At 51.3% G+C, this 20,864-nt stretch overlaps 1 protein-coding gene across 1 annotated transcript in view; it reads left to right on the plus strand.

Annotated features, from left to right (window-relative positions):
- The first annotated feature begins 723 nt into the window (after positions 1-723).
- The window catches only part of Rab6b (RAB6B, member RAS oncogene family), a 30,595-nt gene continuing 10,454 nt past the window's right edge, over positions 724-20,864 (plus strand). The window contains exon 1 of the mRNA XM_090323590.1: positions 724-1,164. Coding sequence (XP_090179716.1) covers positions 1,095-1,164 — 70 coding nt within the window. The 5' untranslated portion in view covers positions 724-1,094. The remainder of the gene's footprint in view (positions 1,165-20,864) is intronic.

Here is a 20,864-nt window from a genome sequence, read left to right on the forward strand (position 1 = left end):
GAGAGAGAGAGAGAGAGAGAGAGAGAGAGACACAGAGAGAGAGAGAGACACAGAGAGAGACAGAGAGAATGAAGCTCCATCCCCCACCTGAGCCAGGTATCTATCCATCCTTCATCTTCCCCCTCTCCACCACACCCAGACACACACCCCCACCCCACCCCATCTCCTTTCTTCCTTTCTGCCCTTTCAGGACTGCAGTCTGTCTAGTGCCTAGGTGTCGCTGGAGATGGAGGAAAAGAAAGGCCATCCAGATTGAAAGGACCAGAAACAAATGCCCCCCCCACACACACATGCCCTCTCTCTCTCCCTCCCTCCCTCTCTCCTCCTCCTCCTCCTTTCTTCTTCTGGGTTCAAATGAGAGAGTGGGGAAGGCCGAAGTGGCCGGCTGTGCAGAGATGAACCCAGGGCTGGGGAGGGCGTCCAGGGTGGGCCTTTCCTTCACAGCTGCAGACCTGCGCGTGCGCGCGGCGGGCACGACCCCACCCCTCCACACCAACCTCTCCACCAGGCCGGCGCCTCCGCGGGCGGCGCGCGCGCGCTCGGGAGCCCGGCATGACATCAGAGGCGGCGGGGACCGCGCAGAGCGCAGGCGCCGGCGGAGCCGCGGGCGGGCGGGGGCCGAGTGGCTCCGCTGGGCTCGGAGGGAGAGCGGGAGGCAGCCCCGCGGCCGCGTCCCCGCGCCCGATCCGTGCACCCCGAGCCCCGGCCCTGCGCCCTCGCCCTCGCGCCCCGCGCCTCGCCCCGACGCACGCCCCCCTCCCCCGGCTCCGCCCCGCGTCTCGGGCATCCAGAAAGCACGCACCCAGCCGTCAGAAGCCAGTGCCACCCTCGGCAGCCCCCGCGGCAGCCTCCCTCCCTCCCCGCCTCTCCTCGTCCTCCTCCCTCTCCTCCTCCTCCACCGCCACCGTCCGACACGCAGCCGCAGGCCAGGGCCGGGGCGCAGCTGGGGAGTCGGGGACTCGCGCGGCCAGCCCTTCCCCCTCCGGCTCCCGCACCGCCCGCCTCCTCCTCCCGCTCCGCTCACCCTCCTCCCCTGCCCTCCTCCTCCTCCTCCTTCTCCTCCTCCTCCTCTCCCGGTCCCAGCTGCCGGCACCATGTCCACAGGGGGAGATTTTGGGAACCCACTGAGGAAATTCAAGTTGGTTTTCCTGGGGGAACAGAGCGGTAAGTACCTGGCTTAGTCTCTTTTTTTTGGGGGGGGGGGAGAAGGCTGAGCGTCTCCCTCTGCCCCCCTCCCCGCTGGGACCCCTCTCCTCCATCCTGGCTTGGGGGGGGAGCCCTTTCACGCCCGCCTGCGGGAGCTGGAGAAGAGGGGCTGGGTGGGGAGAGGGAGGTTGGTCGAGCCGGCTCGGGTGGGGCTGAGCTAGGGAGGGGCCCAGGGTAAGGACCCAGGCAGGAGGGGGGCGTTGCGATCGGGGGTGGACGGGGGGGGGAGGATCTGGGTGTGCGTGGGGAGGGGGGGCAGGTGCAGCACAGTGGGGAGGCCCCAGGGCGGAGGCTGGAGAGGCTGCAGCGGCCAGAAGGCTCCGGGGCTGGCTGGCTGGCACTGCGGCACACGCTGTGCTGGGCCACATCGCAGGTGTCTGGGTTGCTGGCTGGCGGGGAGAGGGGGGAAAGGGGGGCTGCACTCCTCTTGGGAGATGGGGGGCAGTGTCTGACAGAGCCCCCAGTATCACTGCACCGGAGAGCTTCCTTACAAGACCCTGCTGAAGCCAGGCCCTGCCTAGAACCCATGGCTGGTGGTGGTGGATGTAGGGGGGTGGAGGAGGGAGGGAGGAAAACCTAATCAACACCTGTCCATTCTGGAAAGAGAGACTGCTGGCCCCAGGTGGGCAGAAGGTTCTAGACCCCTCCATTGCCCTTTGCTAGAACACTAGGTTCCTTGATGACAATGAAGGCCCCCCCCCCCCTCCCCAGCACTGTCAGGGGATTTGGGAGGTGGTACAAGGGACACCTCACATCAAGAGACTGTGAAGGTCCTAGACCAGAGAGAAAGGCCTAGGTGACACGCCCTGCCTGCCTTCTCTGCCCCCCCTCCCCTCCAGAGAGCAGAGGACACTGCCAGCCAGCGGTGGATTCTCCCCCCACCCCCATTCCAGCTCCCAGCCCTCACTGGGGGAGGGGAGGTCACTGGCAGCCAGCCAGAACCAGGGGAGGGGAAAGACTTGGACCCCAGCTCAGCATCCCTGAGAAAAGGTATCTCTCTAACCGAGGTTAATCCAACTGGATGGGAAGTCCAGACAGATGTGGGGACCCTTCCAACACCTGTAGGAAGGAGTGTCACCTGGGCATCTCTCCTGGTGCTTGTCACATGGGGCTTGACGGGGGACAGGCTGGTCTCTGGGCTTGTCTGCTGGAGGAGAAGGCTGTCCTTGGTAGACAGGACCCCCTCCCAGCTCTGGTTCTACAGACAAATGTCTGTGCAGCTGGCTGGGCATGTGTCTCCAGGATGCCGGAGAAGGAAGACTGTGGGCAGACCTGGTGGGCTCAGGGCACAGTGCTGCTGAGTCTGTAAGCTTGTGGGCTGTGGAGGTCACATGACCACCTCCTGTCTACTGATACCTATTACCTGAGATGGGGATTGGGAGCCGGGCATCCATTCCTATCACAGAGAGCTGGATGGAGGGCACATTTCAGATCGAGATCAAATCCTGCCAGCCAGCCCTGTTTTGTAAGAGATCTGCATCACATAGCAGATTATACTAATAATTTTTCCTTTAACTATATTTGTATGGGATTTTGACTGTGTTTCAAGCCTTCAGTGGGCTGGGAGTTGAATTCTTAGCTGTGTTACCTTAAGCCAAATTTGAGGCCTCTTGGAGACTTGGTTTCTGTCTCTGAGAAGTGGTTGATTGAAGGTACCAACTTAGACTTTCAAATCCCCCCTGCCCCCCCACTCCTGAACTACTGTAGAGTCTCAAACATTTGCTTGCTCCAACACAGTAAAGACCAGTTTAGTGATGGAAACTCCTCATGTGATTTGAGGGAAAACTCAAGGTTCTCTTAGAAGTTCTGCTGAGGCCCAGGGCCACTGCAGAGCCCTGCAAAATTTGTGTTCTGGGGAAACCACAGACAAGACAAGACATGAGCCCCCTGCCTTCGTGTGCACTCAGAGGCGAAGGGAGCCATGGGGTAAGTCTTCAATGCTTGGCCAAGGGAGGGGAAGAACCTGAGTCTCCTGTTTCCAGGCAACCATTTTCCATCACCAAGTCATTGGGAATAAAGATGACCTTGAGCTGGAAAAGCCAAGAATGAAGGAGCCATTCAAAGTGAGTGAGGGCTCAGGAATGGCTGGGGTTGAGTGACTAAGGAACGCTAGGGTTGGTCTAGAGCTTTGGCATCACTGAGATCTGATCAGGTCCCTTCTGGCCATATTCCCTTGAATGGCTTCCTTCTCCCTTTTTTTGGGGGGAGTGGGGGTTATGGGGCTTGAACTCTGGCCTGGGCACTGTCCTTTAGCTCTACAGCTCAAGGCTATCACCCTACCCTTGAGCCACAGCCCCATTTCCTGTTTTCTAGTGATTAATTGGAAATAAGAGTCTCACGGCTTTGTATTGCCCCAGAGTGGCTTTGAACCATGATCATCAGATCTCAGCCTCCTTAGTAGATGGGATTACCGGCGTGAGCCACCGCGCCCACCTGGCTTCCTTCTACTTGTGTTATTTGTGTCGCTGTTTGCCTTAGGTTTTAAATGGACATCTTGGGGTTTCTGAGTCTGGTAGAAGGAAATGGTCCTTGCTGCTATGTCTCCCGTCTTGCACACGCTCAGTTGAACATCTCCTGGTCCTGTGAGCCAGCATCCCTGCCTCCTGCAGGAGTGGAGGGAGCCCCCTGAGGGCTGGCTCTCCTTTTCCTACGTGTGATCCCCGAGATCTTTTGCCTCTGTACATGGGGAACTTGGGTCACCTGGGTTCAGTGAAGCCTTCTAGGGCCAATAGGGGCTTGAGTCCTCTTCTGGGAGCTGGCCCTCTGTTTTGCCTTTGCTTGGCATTGTAGGGGCAGCTGTCTAGGCCAATGGGGGAAAAGGCAGCTGGATTCTGACGAGGCACATTGTCCGTAGCCTGGGTGGAGAAGGACACTTGGGCCATGTAATCCCGGGGGGCATCGTCAGGTCTGCTAAGATGGCAGGAAACTGATTCCAATGGATAGTCCTGGAACCACTCTGGACAGTCCTCCAGCCCAGCAGCAGAGAGACCGCTGTCCCCTGGCCTAGCTTATATAGATTGACAGTTGCAGCCTGGCATAGGGGTGGGGTTGGGGAAGGGTGTTCCTTTGGAGGCAGGGGTCTCTTTGTAGCAGGGAGGCTGCATGGTCCTGCTGGTGTCATCGTGGCTGTCTGGATCTTCCAGACATGGCCTCATGGTAGTGATAGTGCTGGGAACACAAGGAGGGTCTTAAGTGGGCCCCCTTGATTGGTATACAGAGCAGGTAGTGATGGAGGAGAAAGAGCCTATAAGACGCATGGCTTCCTCCTGACGTATAATGACACCTGTCTGTGGGATCCAGGCTTTCTCTGGGCTCATCTCCCGGTGCCTGGTGTGGAAGGAGTGGGCAGGGCTGTGCCTGTGGCGCCTCTGATCTCTGCCCACCTTCCCTTCCCTGAGATACAAGGCTGGAGGTCTGCTGGCCCGAGCTGAGGCCATCCGGCCACCGTGCCTCCATCAGCACCGGAAGAGTTGTGTAAAGGTGACCGCGCCGATGGCAGCTGGTGCTGGGTTCAGTCATTCATTTGCTCCATTCGGTCTCCCTACCTGCTTGTCCCTCCCTCATCTCTTTATTTTACTCCATCTTTGAGCTCCTGTTCCTTCTGGTCCACTGGCCTACACCAGACACCTGTGGATGTTAGTAACAGTTGAGGACTGTGAGAGCCATGGTGGCCAGGGAGGAGCTGGTGGCTGGGGGTATCTGCCTGTCTTTGTGGCAGGTGTCAGGAGGTGTCCTTGTGGCAGGCAGACTGCTTCTCCTCCTCATTGGCTGAACTCTCTCGAGGACCCGCCCCCACCAGGAGAACCTTATTTGTCCTGCCGTTCTGCTCTGTAGACAGTGTGAGGTTTGGGGAGAGGAGGCTGGCTGTGACTTTCAGGGGTCTGACTGGCTGTCGCTGAGTAGAACCTGCCTCTCTTTCAGTCTATCCTTTCTCTAGTTTTGTGTTCGTTTGTTTTGTGTATGGGTACTAGGGCTTGAACTCGGCCTGAGCACTGCCCCGAAGTTTTTTATTTTCCTTCTCAAAGCTGGTGCTCTGCCCCTCGAACCACATCTCTGCTTCCAGCTTTTTGCTAATTAATTGGAAATAAGAGTCTCACAGACTTTTCCTTCCCCAGGCTAGCTTTGAACCATAATCCTCAGAGCTAGGATTATAGGTGTCAGACACCGGTGGCTGGTCCGTTTCCTACCAGTTAAAGGTGAAGGGGCATTCTGTGGCCCTGTAGGCCCTGTAACCCTATGGTTCCCACAGCTGAGCACAGCCACCAGCACACACGAGTCTTCTGCTGACCTAGCCGTGAGCCTGCCACCCCTCCCAGGGGCTGCCTTCTCCCCACTAACTCCAAGACTTGGTAGCTTTGCAATAGGGACTGATTTTCATTTCTTATTTTATTTTATTTTTCTGAGCATAAAAAATATAAACAAGCATATGACATGAAGCCCTGTGACCTTTTTATTGTTTCAAAGAACTAAGATTTTTTTTTTAAGTCTACTCACTTTTTTTCTGGTATGAAAATCCTAAATGGATGTAAAAAAAAAAAAAAAGTCAGTCTCCTTTCCCCCTTCCTGTTCTCCATTCATGTTGTGCTCTCTGAGTATCTTGACTTGAAAGCCATGACTTTCTTTTTAAGGTATGAGATTTGCTGATGGCCTCTTGGTAGGTTACAGGTAAAAGGTCGGCTTTGCAGTAAGATTCCTCCATCCTTCTGTTTTCCCACACTTGAAGATTCTTTTTTTTTTTTTTTTTTTTTTTTTTTTGTCAGTCCTGGGCTTGAGCTCAGGGCCTGAGCACTGTCCTTGGATTTTCTCAAGGCTAGAGCTTTACCACTTGAGCCTCAGCACCACTTCAGGCTTTTTTTCTATGTATGTGGTACCGAGGAATCGAACCCAGGTCTTCATGCATGCTAGGCAAGCACTTTAACCACTAGGCCAAACTTTCGGCCCATCACACTTGAAGATTCTTATCATGGACACCGGAGAATCTTTTTTTTTTTTTCACAAGAACTGGATCACTTAGCTTTGTTCATTCCCAAAGCACCCTTCATGTCCAAGACTCTGTGATTCCCAGGTATCTCCCTCTCTCCATAACCCTAACCATATCACCAGAGGTGAGCAGAGACAGATTGGAGCCTGTCAGAACTCCCCTGGAACTTTGGAATAGAGCACCAAATTGTTCTGTGCCTCAGTTTCTATCTCCTACTCCCTCCTCCTCCCTGCAATGTTCCTGCCTTCTGCTGTAGCTAGGTTGAGATGGGGCAATTTCGATGTTGGATACAGAGCCAGAATCTTTGCTTTTCATATGTTTAAAGAGATGAATGGGAGCTGGCCGCTGGTGACTCATGCCTGCAATGCCAGCTCAGAAGGCTGAGATCTGAGGATCATGATTTGAAATCAGCCCCAAGGCTGTGAGGCTCTTACCTTCAAAAAGCTGGAAGTGGAGCTGTGGCTCAAGTGGTAGCCTTGAACAAAGAGGCTCAGGAACAGCACTCAGGTCCTGAGTTCAAGACCCAATTCTGAAAAAAAAGTATATGGAAAAAGTACACAGACATGAAAATTGTAGGTACTGGCCCATTTTCCATTACTATATGGAAATACTTGAAGCAGGCTAGCTTCATAAGGAAAAGGAGAGTCGAGGGTTTGGTGCCGTCATTGGTAAGGGCCTCATGGCAGATGGCTAATGTCATCCCAGTGGAAGGAATTGTTGTGGAAGCATCACCTCATAGAACCGGGGAAGGACAGACACTGGGGTCCCATAAACACTTCTGAGGGCACACCCCAAATTGGTCTAACAATCTCCCCCTAAGGTTCCACTGGGCTGTTAACACTGAGTACATACAAATCACAGATCCAAAAATTAACTGACACTTAGCGTGTAAGAGAAAAATGGCAATGGGGTGACTCATGTCTGGAATCCTGGCTGTGTTGAGGCTTAGATGGGCGCACTGGGATTTGAAGCCATCAACCCAGGTACAACAAAATGAGCGAGGACCATGCGGTGGCACCTATGATTCTAGATACCCAGTTGGATCATAATCCATACTCTATCCATAAAAGAACTAAAAGTGGGGGTGAGAAAGGACTGGGGCTATGTTTGCAGAGGTAGAGTACTTGTTTAGTGAGTATGAGGACTTGAGCATAAATCCCAGTACCACTCTTCCCCTTCCCCACACACACACACAAAAAAAAAAAAAAAAAGAGAAGAGAAAAAGAATGGCAGAGCTCCGAGGCTTTACACTCGTCTACCTATAATGAATCCTGTTAAGATACACAAAATATCCTCGTTGCCCTTTTCTTCTGTATGTTGTCCTCAAAATCAACCTGTGAGTATGTTGGTTGTTTTGTTTTTCCTTATGGCAGGCTGTGTAGTGTCGATGTAAATGATGTACAGAAATTGTTGGACTGGAACATTCAAGAAGGTGTGGGAAGTTTGGGTAGAGCAGTTAAAAAAAAAAAGTCCAGAAACATAGTATGTGTGTTGGGGGAGGGGGGAGAGGAGTGGAGGGAGGGATGGGAATGAAGGAAGAACTTTTTTAGTAACCATGTTGGGCCTTTGTCCAGAGCTCCATCCTTTTTCCCTTTCTCACGGAGGAGAAGAGAAGATGAGAAAACTCTGGGGTGGAGAAGGTTGCCAGGGAGAGAAGTTGCAGACACTGCCCTGAGATAGGCAGCTCTTTTGTTACAGCCTAGAAAGACAGGCAGCAAGGGGAAAATAGGTCTCCAGGCAGGGCCCAGAGACTTAAAGCCCCAAGGGGACTGGGAATGATTAGGCCGGTCTTTGTTTCCTGGAAGCAGGCAAGGATGAAGAAATCACTTCTAAGAGCTCCTCGGAAGGTCTTCATGATCTCTCAGAGCTCGGAATTGCACATTCTTGCCATTGTTTCTATCTAACTTTTGCCCTAAATGAAATAGGATCTTGAGAAAACAAAAGAAAGAGTACAAGTCTTACCATTTTAAGAACGTGGTTTTTCAGTCCAGAAGCAGATTTATCCCGATTGCTTGGTAACAGGGCCAGTGGGAACGCAGGTAACTGCGCCACGTGTTTTGGCCTGCCATCCCTTTGTCCCTGAAGGGGTGATAGACTCCAGGGACAGGCTTAGGTTCTGGAGGCTGCAGATGCTAGCGTACCTTTGAGGATGAAATCAAGCCTTTAAAGTTGCTTCTAATAAAAGCATGAAAAGGGCTGCTGGGCTGGGCGCCCGGGGTTCACACCTGCAATCCTAGCTACTTAGGAGGCTGAGATCTGAGGATTGTAATTCAAAGCCAGCCCAGGCAGAAAAGTCCATAAGGCTCCTTAGCTTCGATGAACCACCAAAAAAGCTAGAAGTGGTATGTAGAGTGCTTGCCCTGAGCAAAAGAAGCTCAGGGACAGGGGCCAGGCCCTGAGTTCAAGCCCCAGGCACAGCACCAAAAGCAAACAGAAGGGGATGCTGCAGGCTGCAGGCGTTGGGGCTGTAGCTCAGTAGTAGAGTACAAGACTCTGGATTGGGTTCCTAGCACTATGAAAAAGAGTAGAGAGGGGAAGGGAAGGGGAGGAATGGGAAAAAAGAGGGGAGGGAGAAGAGGGGACAGCTAGGTACTGGTAGCTTGCACCTATAATCCTAGGTACTCAGAAGGCTGAGATCTGGAGGGTGGCAGTTCAAAGTTAGCCCAGAGAAGAAAAAAAAATCCACGAGACTCCATCTCTAAAGTGACCAGTGAAAAGTCAAACTGGAGGCGTGACTCATGTAGTAGAGTATCAGCTAAGTAAGCTAGCCAAGGAAACACCAAGCCTTGAGTTCAAAACCCAGTACTCCCATGAAAGAAGAGAGAGGGAGGGAGGGAGGGAGGGAGGGTAGAGAAGTCTGTCTTTCAGTCCTCCCCAGAAGCCATTCCTGTCTTCTCAGCTACTACCCCCTTGATGCCGATGTTGTGGGTCCAATGCTTGCAGAAAGCTGGCCCGGCCCCAGGACCCACTGTTCCTGAGAGAGAATTAGCATTCAGATGGGGCTCCTGAAAAGAACGCAGTGTTTGAGACACAGCACCTCAAAGACGGGCCTGGAGGCCCAGGAAGGGGGAGGTGGGGTGAAGTGAATGACCAGTTCTGCTGTGAGGCGCAGGGAATGCCCGTGCAAAGCTCTTCGCTGAAGAACAACCAGCAGACCCCACAGAGAAGAGGAAACCAGGACCTTTACGAAGGTAGAGGCTGGCTCTGGACTAGGAGTCTAGCAATGCTGGCATTGCAGAGTAATCACTTACACAGAGTGGGCCGGGGGGCTTTGCCCACTGTGGGTAGAGGAATGGTATTGAGAACTCTGCCACTGGCTGTCCTCCCTGTGTCCCCACAGCTTGTACCCAAGATGAATGGAACTTTAACTGGTCCTTTAACTCCATGCCAGCTCCCATGCCCAGCCCACAACACACACCAGCCTAGAGACCAGATCAGTATGTGCCACTGGCCTACGGCACTGGAGAGTTCTGTTCCCTGTCTACCATTTCCCATTTCCCCTCCTCTCCCTCCCCCCCCATTCCTTTCCCTAGTCCAGCCTTCTGTGGCCCATCTACCCTCCTGGGATCATTCCTGGCCCACTAACACTGGGCCACTGCTGGCCCGGCCCTCCCTAGCCTGTCCCCAAGGCACTCTGGTTCCTCTGGATCTGTGCTTGACCTTGGTTGCCAGGCAACAAGGACAGGCCTATCCTGTACTTCCTGTTCCCTTGGAGGTGTTTCTTCCACCCAGACAGGATCTAAGGTAACAGAGTAGGCCACAGCTCCCAGGGAGGGAGCAGGGAAGAGCTGAGAGCCAAGAGGGGTGTACAGTGTCCCCTCCTGGCCAGCTCCCACCCTAAGCCTCTCATCATGCCAGGCTTCCTGTGTCCTGGCTTCTGCCCCAGCTCCCCCCTTGCTGTGTGTATGGTTGAGGGGTGTACATTTCTTCTGAAGTCGTGACCGTGGTGGGGTTCCACATAGATCTAACTGGGTACCACACCGTCTTGTGGTCAAAGCTCTAGTGCTTGTGGCTTTGTTAATGGAGCAGTGACAGGAATCTTTTCTCTCTCTCCCTCTCTCTCCATCTTGGAGCTGTTAAGGGAGAGAAGTCTAGGAGCATGAATGATGTCTGTGCGTGTGTGCATGCGCGTGTGTGCGTGCGCGTGTGTGCGCGTGTGTGCGTGCGTGCATGCGTGCATGCTTGCACACATGCCGGTGCTTGAACTAAGAGCTTAGCTGTTGTGGCTTAGCTTTTGTTTTTCCCCTCTAGGCTCTAGTACCTGTATCATGGCCCCACTTCTGGCTGTTTGGTGATTCATTGGAGATAAGAGGCCTGTGGACTTTGCTTCCTGGCTAGCTTCGAACCACCCTCTTCAGGTCTCAGCCTCCTGAGTAGCTGGGGTGACAGGCATCAGCCACGGGTCCCCAGCAGAGACGTTCAGTTTGGACTCTGCGATTGGAGGAGAATGATTGTGCTATTGACTAGCCAGGGTGAAGCATTCGGAAGACATTTCTTGCTCGTTTCTGCTCTAAAGAGGCAGGGCTATGAAGGGTCAAGACTTCCACGGAATTGCCTCCCTGGACACACATGCCAGGTGTGATGCTGGGGTTAGAGACTCGAGGGCCCTCAGTCTCAGGGAACCAAGGAGGGTGATGTACAGACAGCTCCTGGGCCAAGGTTCTAAGGCTGGAGAGATTCCCCTGGAGCCACTGTGAGTTTCACTCTGTGGAGATTGTAAGGACCAAGATGAGGAGCTCTAGCCCCTGAGGGAGAGGCTCTTCCTTGCCTGGGGTGGTGGTGGGGGTCACAGGGGAGAGAGGATGTTCCTAAGCTGCCCATGCCCTCAAGCTGACAGTGCCTGGTTTCTAACTTAGTCCCTCCCTCCCTCAAGGCCAGCGGGCTCTACCCAGCTGAGACCCTGCCATTCTCAGATTGTCTCTGAGCTCTGGTTGTTGCCCAGGGAAGGGACCAAGAAATCTTACTTCAAGCTGGGTACTGGTGGCTCACAGTCTGTAATCCTAGCTCCCCAGGAGGCTGAGATGTACAGATAAAGATTCAAAGCCAGAAAAATAGCCAAAAGTGGCATTGTGGTTCAAGTGGTAGAAGCTCAGGGACAATGCCCAGGCCCCTGAGTTTAAGCCCCAAGATTGTCACACGCACACACACACACACACACACACACACACACACACACACACACACACCTTGCTTTAGTTCTTTTCTGAGTAGATAAAACATCCAAGAAGAGGACTTCTTTTTAGAGAGGAACCTGTCTCAAATTATTTTTAGGCTGTTCACAGGATCTGGAACATCCCTTCTCCCCTGATTCTGATGTATTAATTCATCACTCTTCCTGTCCTCCACACAGCACCAGGCACAGATCCTTGTGCTCGTGGTAACAGGAGCATTCTGGTGTGCTTGTGGTGTGGTACCACAGCCATCCAGCCTATTCCCCAACCCCTGCTGAGAGGCCTACATTTGGGAGTTGAAGGCTACGGGCCCATTGGCCTTGTCACTCTGTTGCTGAGGCTTGGGGGTATCCACCTTGGTGTCTCCAAGCAATGTGCCTTTTGAGGCAAAGGCCACCACCGATGTCCATTCCTTCATCAAACGTCCACGCTGGTTGGCTGCCTGAGTCCAAACTTCCTATCGGCTTAAATAAGCTATTGGATGACATTGGCACCGAGCCTTGTCAACAGACTGAATGGTAGCTGGGAGTTTAGCAGGTGTTACTTCCTGGTCTACAACATGTATGTACACACTGTGAATTCGCTCATCCAGACAGCCACTGAGACACACGAATGGGTGGATGTGACTGGACTGTGTGGGGTCTGGCTGGAGTTTGGAAGGAGAGGGGAGGGGAGGGGAGGCTTAGACCTGAAGGATCAAGGTTTGAGGCCAACCGAGGCGAAAAACTCTCTGAGACTCCATTTCTAATTAACCAACCAAAAACAGGGCTGGAAGAGTGGCTCAAGTGATGAGTGCCTGATGAGCAAGCTTCAAGTCCTGAGTCCAAACTCAGAGAGAGGGGGGGGGGAGATCTTGCTCATTTACCCTTATTGAGACCACCTCTCCTCATGACCATCATTCCTTTGTGGATCTGTATTTCCATCTGGCGTCAGATCTTGTCTTCTGAAGAATTTCCTTGAACATTTCTATCCTAAGGGTCTCCTAAGTGACAAGCTCCATTAGCTTTGGCATTTTAGAAATGTCTTTGTTTCGCCTTTGTGTTTAAAAGATGTGTTTGGATATGGGATTCTAAATTAATCACCTTTATTTTTTCCATCGTGGGACTTGGACTCTGGGCCTGGGTGCTGTCCCTGAGCTCTTCAGCTCAAGGATACTGCCCTACCCCTTGAGCCACCGTGTCACTTCCGGTGTTCTGGTGGTTAATTGGAGATAAGAGTCTCATGGACTTCAGTGCCCAAGCTGCCTTTGAACTGTGATCTTCAGATCTCAGCCTGAGTAGCTAGGATTACAGGCGTGAGCTACCGCGCCCAGCACCATCTTTTTTGTTGTTGTTTGTTTGACTTTTCTTTCGGTCCATGAAACCGCGCGCTCTCTCTGTCTCCCTCTCTCCCTCTCCATCCTCTTTCTTCTGTGGCTACACTTACAATTCTTCTCTTGAGCACTAAGTTTCTCTTGATTCAATGTGGCTTTGTTTCCCGTGCATGCTGTTCACTGAACTTCCTTTTGATCTGTGAGTTGGTCATTTTCCTTGTATTTTTCCCTCTTCATCTTTTTTTTTTTTTGGCCAGTCCTAGGGCTTGAACTCAGAGCCTGGGCACTGCCCTTGAGCTTTCTCAAGGCTAGAGCTCTACCACTTGAGCCACAGTACCATTTCTGCTTTTTCAGTGTATGTGGTACCAAGAGATTGAACCCAGGGCTTCATGCACGCTAGCAAGCACTCTACATCTAGGCCACCCTCCCAGTCCCCACTTTATCCTTTAAGAACAATGTTTACATGTATGGTAGACCACTTAACGTTATCCTGCAGCTCACTGGTGTTCCGATCATTTATTTCATTCTCATCTCACTGTGTTTCGTTTTAGAAAGATTGAAAAAAAAATTAAATCACTCTTGTTGGCAAATTCACTGATCTTTTCTTCTCCCATGTCTAATCATCTCTGACATTATGTAATTTTCACCTCTGGAAGTTTGATTTGTGTCTTTGAAAAACATATTCCACATCTCCGTTTAACTTTTTGAACATGTGGAATGCAGTTATAATAATGTCTTTTTAATGTCTTTATCTGCTAATTCTAACATCTGTGTCAGAATTTAGTTTCAGTTGATTTTTTTTTCTACTGTATGGTTTGTGTGTGTGTGTGTGTGTGTGTGTGTGTGTGTGTGTGTGTGTCTGTGTGTGTGTCTGTGTGTGCACCCTGGGGTTTAAATTCACAGCCTAGGAGCTGAGCTGTCCCTGAGCTGCTTTTGCTTAAGGCTAGTGCTCTGCCATTTGAGGCACAGCTCTACTTCCAGCTTCTTAAAAAAAAAAAAAAAATTATTGACGGGGGCCGGGAGTTTGGCCTAGTGGTTAAAGTGCTTGCCTAGCATGCATGGAGACCCGGGTTCGATTCCTTGGTACCACATATAGAAAAAAGCCGGAAGTGGTGCTGAGGCTCAAGTGGTAGAGTGCTAGCCTTGAGAAAGTCCAAGGACAGTGCTCAGGCCCTGAGCTCAAGCCCAGGACTGGCAAAAAAAAAAAAAATTGAATTAATTGTGTGTGTGTGTGTGTGTGTGATTCATTGTAGATAAGAGTCTGGTGAACTTTCCTGCCCAGGCTAGCTTTGAATTGTGATCCTCAGAGCTCAGACTCTTGCGTAGCTAGGATTACAGGGGAGAGCCACCGGTGCCCAGCTTTTCTTTGCTTCTTTGTTTGCCCAGTACATTTCTTTTCTTTTTTTTTTTTTCTTAATTGAAGGCTAAACATTGTGAGATTTGCAATGTGAGAAACGGGACAGTTTTATATTCCTCCCCAAAGTGTTCTAAAGGTTCATTAGAATACTCAGAGCCCTCAGAGCAGCAGTTTTCAGTGTGTCGGTAATCACAACATGCTATGCGTACTGCCCATCTGAGAGTTCCCTCCATGTCCCACGAGTGAAGAGGCATCCCACTCTGGCTGGTGGCGACAGATGCTATTTGGGTTTCTCTAGTCTTCTGGGTAGTCATTCACCCATCCAGCTAGTGTCTTCACATACTCGGCTGTCAGTGCTGGATACTTGAGGGACACTCAGAGTCACCACTATCTCTGTACCTGGGAATCTCCCTCTTTTCTGGCACTGGGTCCTGTGTACTCTGAGCTTCTTTGCTTCCTCCAGACCTTCAGCTCCTTCTTCTCCTCAGCTTAGATGATCCAGAGTGTGTGTGTGTGTATGTGTGTGTGAGTGTGTGTGTGTGTGTGTGTGTGTGTGTGTGTGTGTGGTGGAGGTCACCTCATTTATCACAGCACTAGTTCCGGCTTGTGCCGTGTACGTGATATGGAGGAATTGAACTCAGGGCTTCCTGCATGCGAGGCAAGCACTCTCTCACTAAAGCCACACTCTCGCCTGGTTTTCGGAATCTTGACTTCCCTTGTGTTCTTTTGTTTGTAAACACGTGGAGCTGAGCTCCAGAACTCTGCATGTCAACATGAGCAGGCATGGGTGCCGGGTCGATGTTTATCCAGTAGATGATGTAAGCATATAGATTTCCTATATTTAGTGGCACGTGGCTTCTGCACTCCAGATCTGTCTTTTTCTTCTATTGTTTTGTAGAATTTTCTACTATCCAACTCTTCACGGGCGTCTTGGCATCTCCATATACTGAGTGGCATGAGTTGTAGCTCATGAATGCAGGGATGTTCCCTCAGCTTTAGTCTCATTTCTGAGGTGTCCACTGTGGTCAGAAGGGGAAAATAGAGTGGGTACAGTACAATAAGTTACTTTGAGAAAAGGGAGGCATTCATGTACCTTTGGTTATATTGCATTGTTGTCACCATTCTATTCCATCTTTAGTTTTCATCATCGTTGTTATTATTATTTTAGATCAAACATGATCCTCTGTATTGTTGTGATTGGTTTAAAAAAATTGCTTCTCACTTTGTGCCAGTGACTCATGCCCATCACCCTAGCTACTCAGAAGGCTGAGATTGTGGTTCGAAGCCAGCCTGGGGCAGGAGAGTCCACGAGAATCTTATCTCCAATGAACCACCAGAAAAACCACAAGTGGAGCCGTGGCTCAAAGTGGCAGAGCCTTAGAGCTGCTTGAACAAAAGCCAGGGACTGCATTCCAGGCCTGAGTTCAAGCCCCAGGATTGGCAACAAAAACAAAAATATGCTTCTCATATTTTAGAATACAATTGCTTTTTTAAAAAAAAAGTTTAAGTAAGGGCCAGGAGTTTGGCCTAGTGGTAGAGTGCTTGCCTAGCATGCACAAAGACCCAAGTTCAATTACTCAGTACCACATACATAGAAAAAAGCTGGAAGTGGTGCTGAGGCTCAAGTGATAGAGTGCTAGCCTTGAAGAAAAAGCCCAAGGGCAGTGCTCAGGCCTTGAGTTCATGCCTCAGTACTGGCAAAATATATATATATATATATATATATATATATATATTTAAGTACTTGTATAAGGGGTTTTTAATTCCACAAGTCAGATTATGAGCACAATACATCTTGATCAGTGTCACTCATTCCAATGTTCTCCCCATCATCCCCAAACCCATCCAGATCCTCAGGTTATATATATAGTTCAACCTATTACATAGGGTACATAAAATAGAATAACTATTTGCCTGCCATCCTTCTCTTTATTTGTCTCCCCCTCTTCCCTCTGACAAAACACCACATCTGCCTTGTAATTATTATTATCGATCTCCTACTGTGTCTACTTCAGCAGTGAAGCTTTATCGTGGTTGCGTATGTGTGAGGGAACAACAGAAGCCATAGTACATCCAGAGTGTGCTACTACCTGTGTTTTCAGGCATGCACTGTGAATGTGGAACCTCCCTTACCCCCTCACTCCCTCCTCCCCGCAGGGGATAAGGAAGGGCTACTGGACTGTGTGTGTTTGTGTTACAGTTGGCTGTCCTGTTTTGTTTGTTGGTTTTTTCTCACTGTGATGGCATTGTCTTACTCTGAGAGAAGTAAGAATGAAGTTCTATGAGCTATCTTTGCGCCAGTATTCTCTTCTTAGCGTTATCTAACCTGCAAAGGAGAGAGGCATGCAGTCACTACCCAGCTGGTTTGAGCAGGCAATGGATGGTGCATGAGAGGAATGAATGGGTCATTCACAGAGTGAGATCTTGGGATCTCTCTGACCAGAGAACCAACAGTCTGAATCCTCTAGGGTGGGTCGGGGGGCAGGGAGAAGGAGATGCACTTTCTCTGCTGGGCATTGGCAGGTACTGATGCCAAAATCTATCTTGTGGTGGCCCCTGAGTAGAGAACCTAAAGGAGGGTCTCCCATCTGTCTGGATTCATTTTTTTTTTGACTCCTTGCATTTCTGAGATCATGCAGAATTTTGTCTCTCAGTCTGGCAGAATAGATCTTAAATATTCTCGTGACCTAAAAGGTCACTGGGAGGTGGATAAATATATTAATTAGCTCCACTGCGGCCTCGTGTCTCAAACTGTGTATCAAAACGTCCTACTGTGCAGTTTGACTGCCTGTGGTCTTACTCAGCAGTACCTCAGTACACCCGAGGTGAAGTGGAAAAGTGAAGAAATCTGGAGAGGAAAAGAAAGAAATTCAAGATGAGGTCAAATTATCCCCGAACAAGAAGGTAACCAGAGCTGAGTACTGGCGGCTCACACCTGTCATCCTAGCTGCTCAGGAAGCTGAGATCTGAGGATCACAGTTCAAAGCCATTAACCACCAGAAAACTGGAAGTGGTGCTGTGGCTCAGGGGTAGAGCGCTATCCTTGAGGTGAAGAGCTCAGAGACAGCGCCCAGGCCCAGAGTTCAAGCCTCACAACTGACAAAAAAATAATAATTGAAAAAAAGGATAACCAGCGCCCCCCCTCTGTAGCTTCCTAAGGAGTGGTCTTCCTCCCAGCCAAGCCCACCTGGAAGAATGTTTCCCTTACAATTTGCCTCCATGTTCTGAAGGTGAGGTCTCTGGGAAAGAAAACGAGAAGGCCACGGCGTTAGTCTAGGAAGGGAAATTGAGGCTGGACTTCCACTCTCCTGCATCCTTCTTCTGCCACCATCTTTTCTCTATGGTTGAAGCCTGGTCTGCTTATGCTGACAGCAGGAGGATTGCAGATTCCTGGCCGAAAAGCTCATGAGGGAGAAAGGAACTGTGGTGGATTTAATGTCCACTGCCAATCAGGGACAGATTCAAGACCCCCCACACACAACATCCACCCCTCCACCACCTCAACCTCTCCTCTTCTGAGCATGGGAGGTGGTGACACAGGAGTAGGTGACTCTGTGATCAGGGCGGGCTTGGGAGTTCACTGGGTTTAGAGGGGTGGGTAGTGGGAGGGGAGAGGCCTTGCCACTGGTGCCAAGGGTCCTGGGCCAGCCCAGCCCACACCTCCACTCTCCCTCTCCTTCCTGCCCCCCTCCCTCCTCCATCCCCAGCCTGTCTGTTTCAGCTTCACTGGGTCCCCGAGTAAAGGCCCTCTGGCAGAGGGAATTAACACACTTAATTAAAGTGTCCAATGAAGAGCTTTTGCATACTTCTTAATTACTGTCAGAGTCTTTGGGGGGACAGTCTGAAATGGGATTTTTATTATTTTTCTACATATTCATTTAGCTGATAGCCAGCCAGGCTCAGGTAAGAACTGTCAAGACTGCATGTCTTTCTGAGTGTGGGGGTGGCAAGGGGGGGGAGCGGAATCCTTGCCTCCCCTCTACCCCTCTCCTCCCAGCATGACTGTTTGTCAGGAAGGACGGGGCTGGGGTTTTCTGTGATTCATGAGCTAGAGAGAAAAGAAACAAGACTCGGACAAATACAGCTTGGGGCGTCTCCCTGTTCTCTTTATTATTTAGAGGCCAGGGTGTCAGTCATTGGGGGGGGCTTTGTGGGTAGGCGTTGTAGCTGAATGATGGGGGGGCCAAGGGTGCAGAGACCCTTTGCTCAACATGGGATGTAAGGACACAGCATCCAGCAGAGGACAGGGCTGTTGGTGGAGGCTGATTCTACATTTTCTTTTTCCCCTGCCCTCCCTTTTCGTTCACTGTGACCACCAGCACTGAGGACCCTCAAGAGGACCAGGTTGAATCTCACACTAGCGTGCGTTCTAGCATTGCTGCAGAGCTGGTGTGGGTGGCTGGTCACATGACACACATGGAGGCCGAGAGCAGACGGCAGGGCAAGGCTCTAGCTGGTGGCAGCTCACTGTCTGCCAAGGGTTGGCAGACCCGCCACTAAGTCCCCAGCTGATTTCTTGTGCTCCGGCCGGAACAGCTGTCTCTAGTCATCCTCGCTCGTGGTGATGATGACAGAGGAGGCAGAATCATAGCTGGCATCCAGGCATCCACCTTCTGCTCAACCCTCAGCCTGTGACCTGGGCACAGGCCCCCACAAGGACTGAGTGGAGCTGGCTTCCTGTAGCATTCACGAAGCATGTTGTCTGTCGGTCAGCCTGTCCGTCTGTGCTGAGGTTGCTTTCCTACCCAGTCTCTCCCCAGGAAGCACTGGTCCCCCTGATCCTCATCTCCAGCTCAGCCAGCCCAGGGAGTCACCTCCTCCAGGAGGCTGCCATGATTATTACCCCAGCATGTTTCAGATACTTGGTGCCGAGTCCAGTGCTGTGCTGTGCTGGCTGAGGGCGGTGGTGAGCCTGGCACTGAGTCTGTGCCCAGTGCACGTTTACTGACTGGGTGGAGAAGCTCATTGTCTTTTGAAGCTACCAGCATGTAGGGAAATGTGTTTATGTGGAACCCCGAGCTGAGACAGGGCCCAGGGCCCCCCTCCCTCCTCAGGTGAGACTCCAGGTACTGGCAGGTTGGGAAAGAATTAAAGGAAGCAAATAAAATAATAAAGTGCATCAGGAGAAAGAAATTAAAGCTAAAGCTCTACTGTCTGAGCCACAGCGCCACATCCAGTTTTCTGGTGGTTCGTCAGTAAATAAGTGTCTCATGGACTTTCTTGCCTCCTCTGGCTTTGAACCGTGATCTCGATCTCCTGAGGACCTGGGATTACAGTCGTGAGCCACCAATGCCTGGCCATGAGCTTTCACTTCCCTACCTCTACCTTCACTCAGTGTTCTCTCTGCTCTCTGTGTCCTCTCACCTGGACCAGCCCACTCAGCCCCCCTGCCCTGGGATCAGCTGTTCTGCTGCTTATCCAACCTTAGCCTTGCTGCGTCCCAGTGTCATAGATGAGGCATCATTTCAGATTTACCTTACGCCAGCTCTGTGACTTTGACCTTTTCCACCTCCCCAAATTATGCGGAGGATCAAGGAAAAAGACCAGGTTCCTTTACCTGGCATTTGAACAAATCCCCCAGCCGGCATTCCAGTTTGCCTTCCTCCTTTCCTGGAGACGCCTGGTAAATTCTCAGTGATAGGATTTTTCTCACCTTCCTTGGTGGAAAGAAGGGAGAAATCTGTCTTCCTGCTTCATCATGTGAGACTCAAGGATCCGAGAAGCTTTACAAGAATATTGCTGAGCCATGATCTCAGAGGGGGTGGGGGTGGGGGAGGGTTTGTGGGGATGGGGGAGGAGAAAAGCGCACTAATGGTATGACTTGCCTATTTTAATAAAGTCCTATCCACTGAGCATTACCAGTGCCCTCAGAGACACTGTGCCGCAGCGCTATCTGAGTCGTGGTTGGGAGGGAGACACAGGATGACCTTGGGGACACAGCCTGTGGGCAGCTGAAGCCCATGGAGGGACTATCACTGCACCCCTCCTCTGGTCTCCCAGGCCTAGTTTAAGTGACCATACCAGCTGTCCCATCCATCCTCCCTGGTCAGACAGAGTAACCAGGTAGCTGGGACATACGTCCCCCTAGTTCCAGGTTCTGGGCACAACTCCATTATGTCTTCACCTTGGTCACATGACCATGCTTTACCTGTCTGCTACACTTCTGGGTGCCCTACAGGAAGGCTCTCTGCTCGTGTAGGGAAGCTCAGACGTGCAAAGGGGTGGATGACTATGCCTGGGAGAGGGTAGATAGACAGATCTCAACTTGGGTTCTTTTTGCTTTTCCTGTCAAGGTTATCCATCTCCTACAGCCCAGAATAGCCCAGTAAGTCCCCATCCTGCTGATGAGCCGCCCAGAGTTGTAACAACACAGAGAAGGTCTTCCTGCAGACTCTAGACTAACGTGTGTGTCCCTTTATCACCCTTCCTCCCCTCTGCAGATGGCTGACAGCAAAGCAGTTGGCATTTCTGCCATTTGTCAGGCCCCCAGGGGACCCACACCAAGTTAGGTCAGAAGCCAAACCCTGCAGTTTGGGTAATTAGCAGTATTTGTGGGATTCTCGAGGGATTTCTGATACTCTCAGCCATCCCACCGGCAGTTCTCCCTTGGGGATATTCCTGACCTGGGCAGGGGTTTTGAAAATGCAGTGGCACACAGATTGTCTAATTGTTACTTTGTGTGGGGGGTGGGTAGGAGGGGGGGTGTTCATGGGGTTTGAACTCAGCCTGGGCGCTGTGCTGAGCTCTTCAGCTCAAGACTACCACCCTACCCCTGGACCTGGGTGGTGTCCCTGAGCTCTTCAGCTCAAGGCTTCCTCCCTGCCCTTGAGCCAAGCC

Source organism: Megascapheus bottae, chromosome 32 (assembly GCF_031878675.1).
Source record: "Megascapheus bottae isolate mThoBot1 chromosome 32, mThoBot2.hap1, whole genome shotgun sequence".
Taxonomy (NCBI): domain Eukaryota; kingdom Metazoa; phylum Chordata; class Mammalia; order Rodentia; family Geomyidae; genus Megascapheus; species Megascapheus bottae.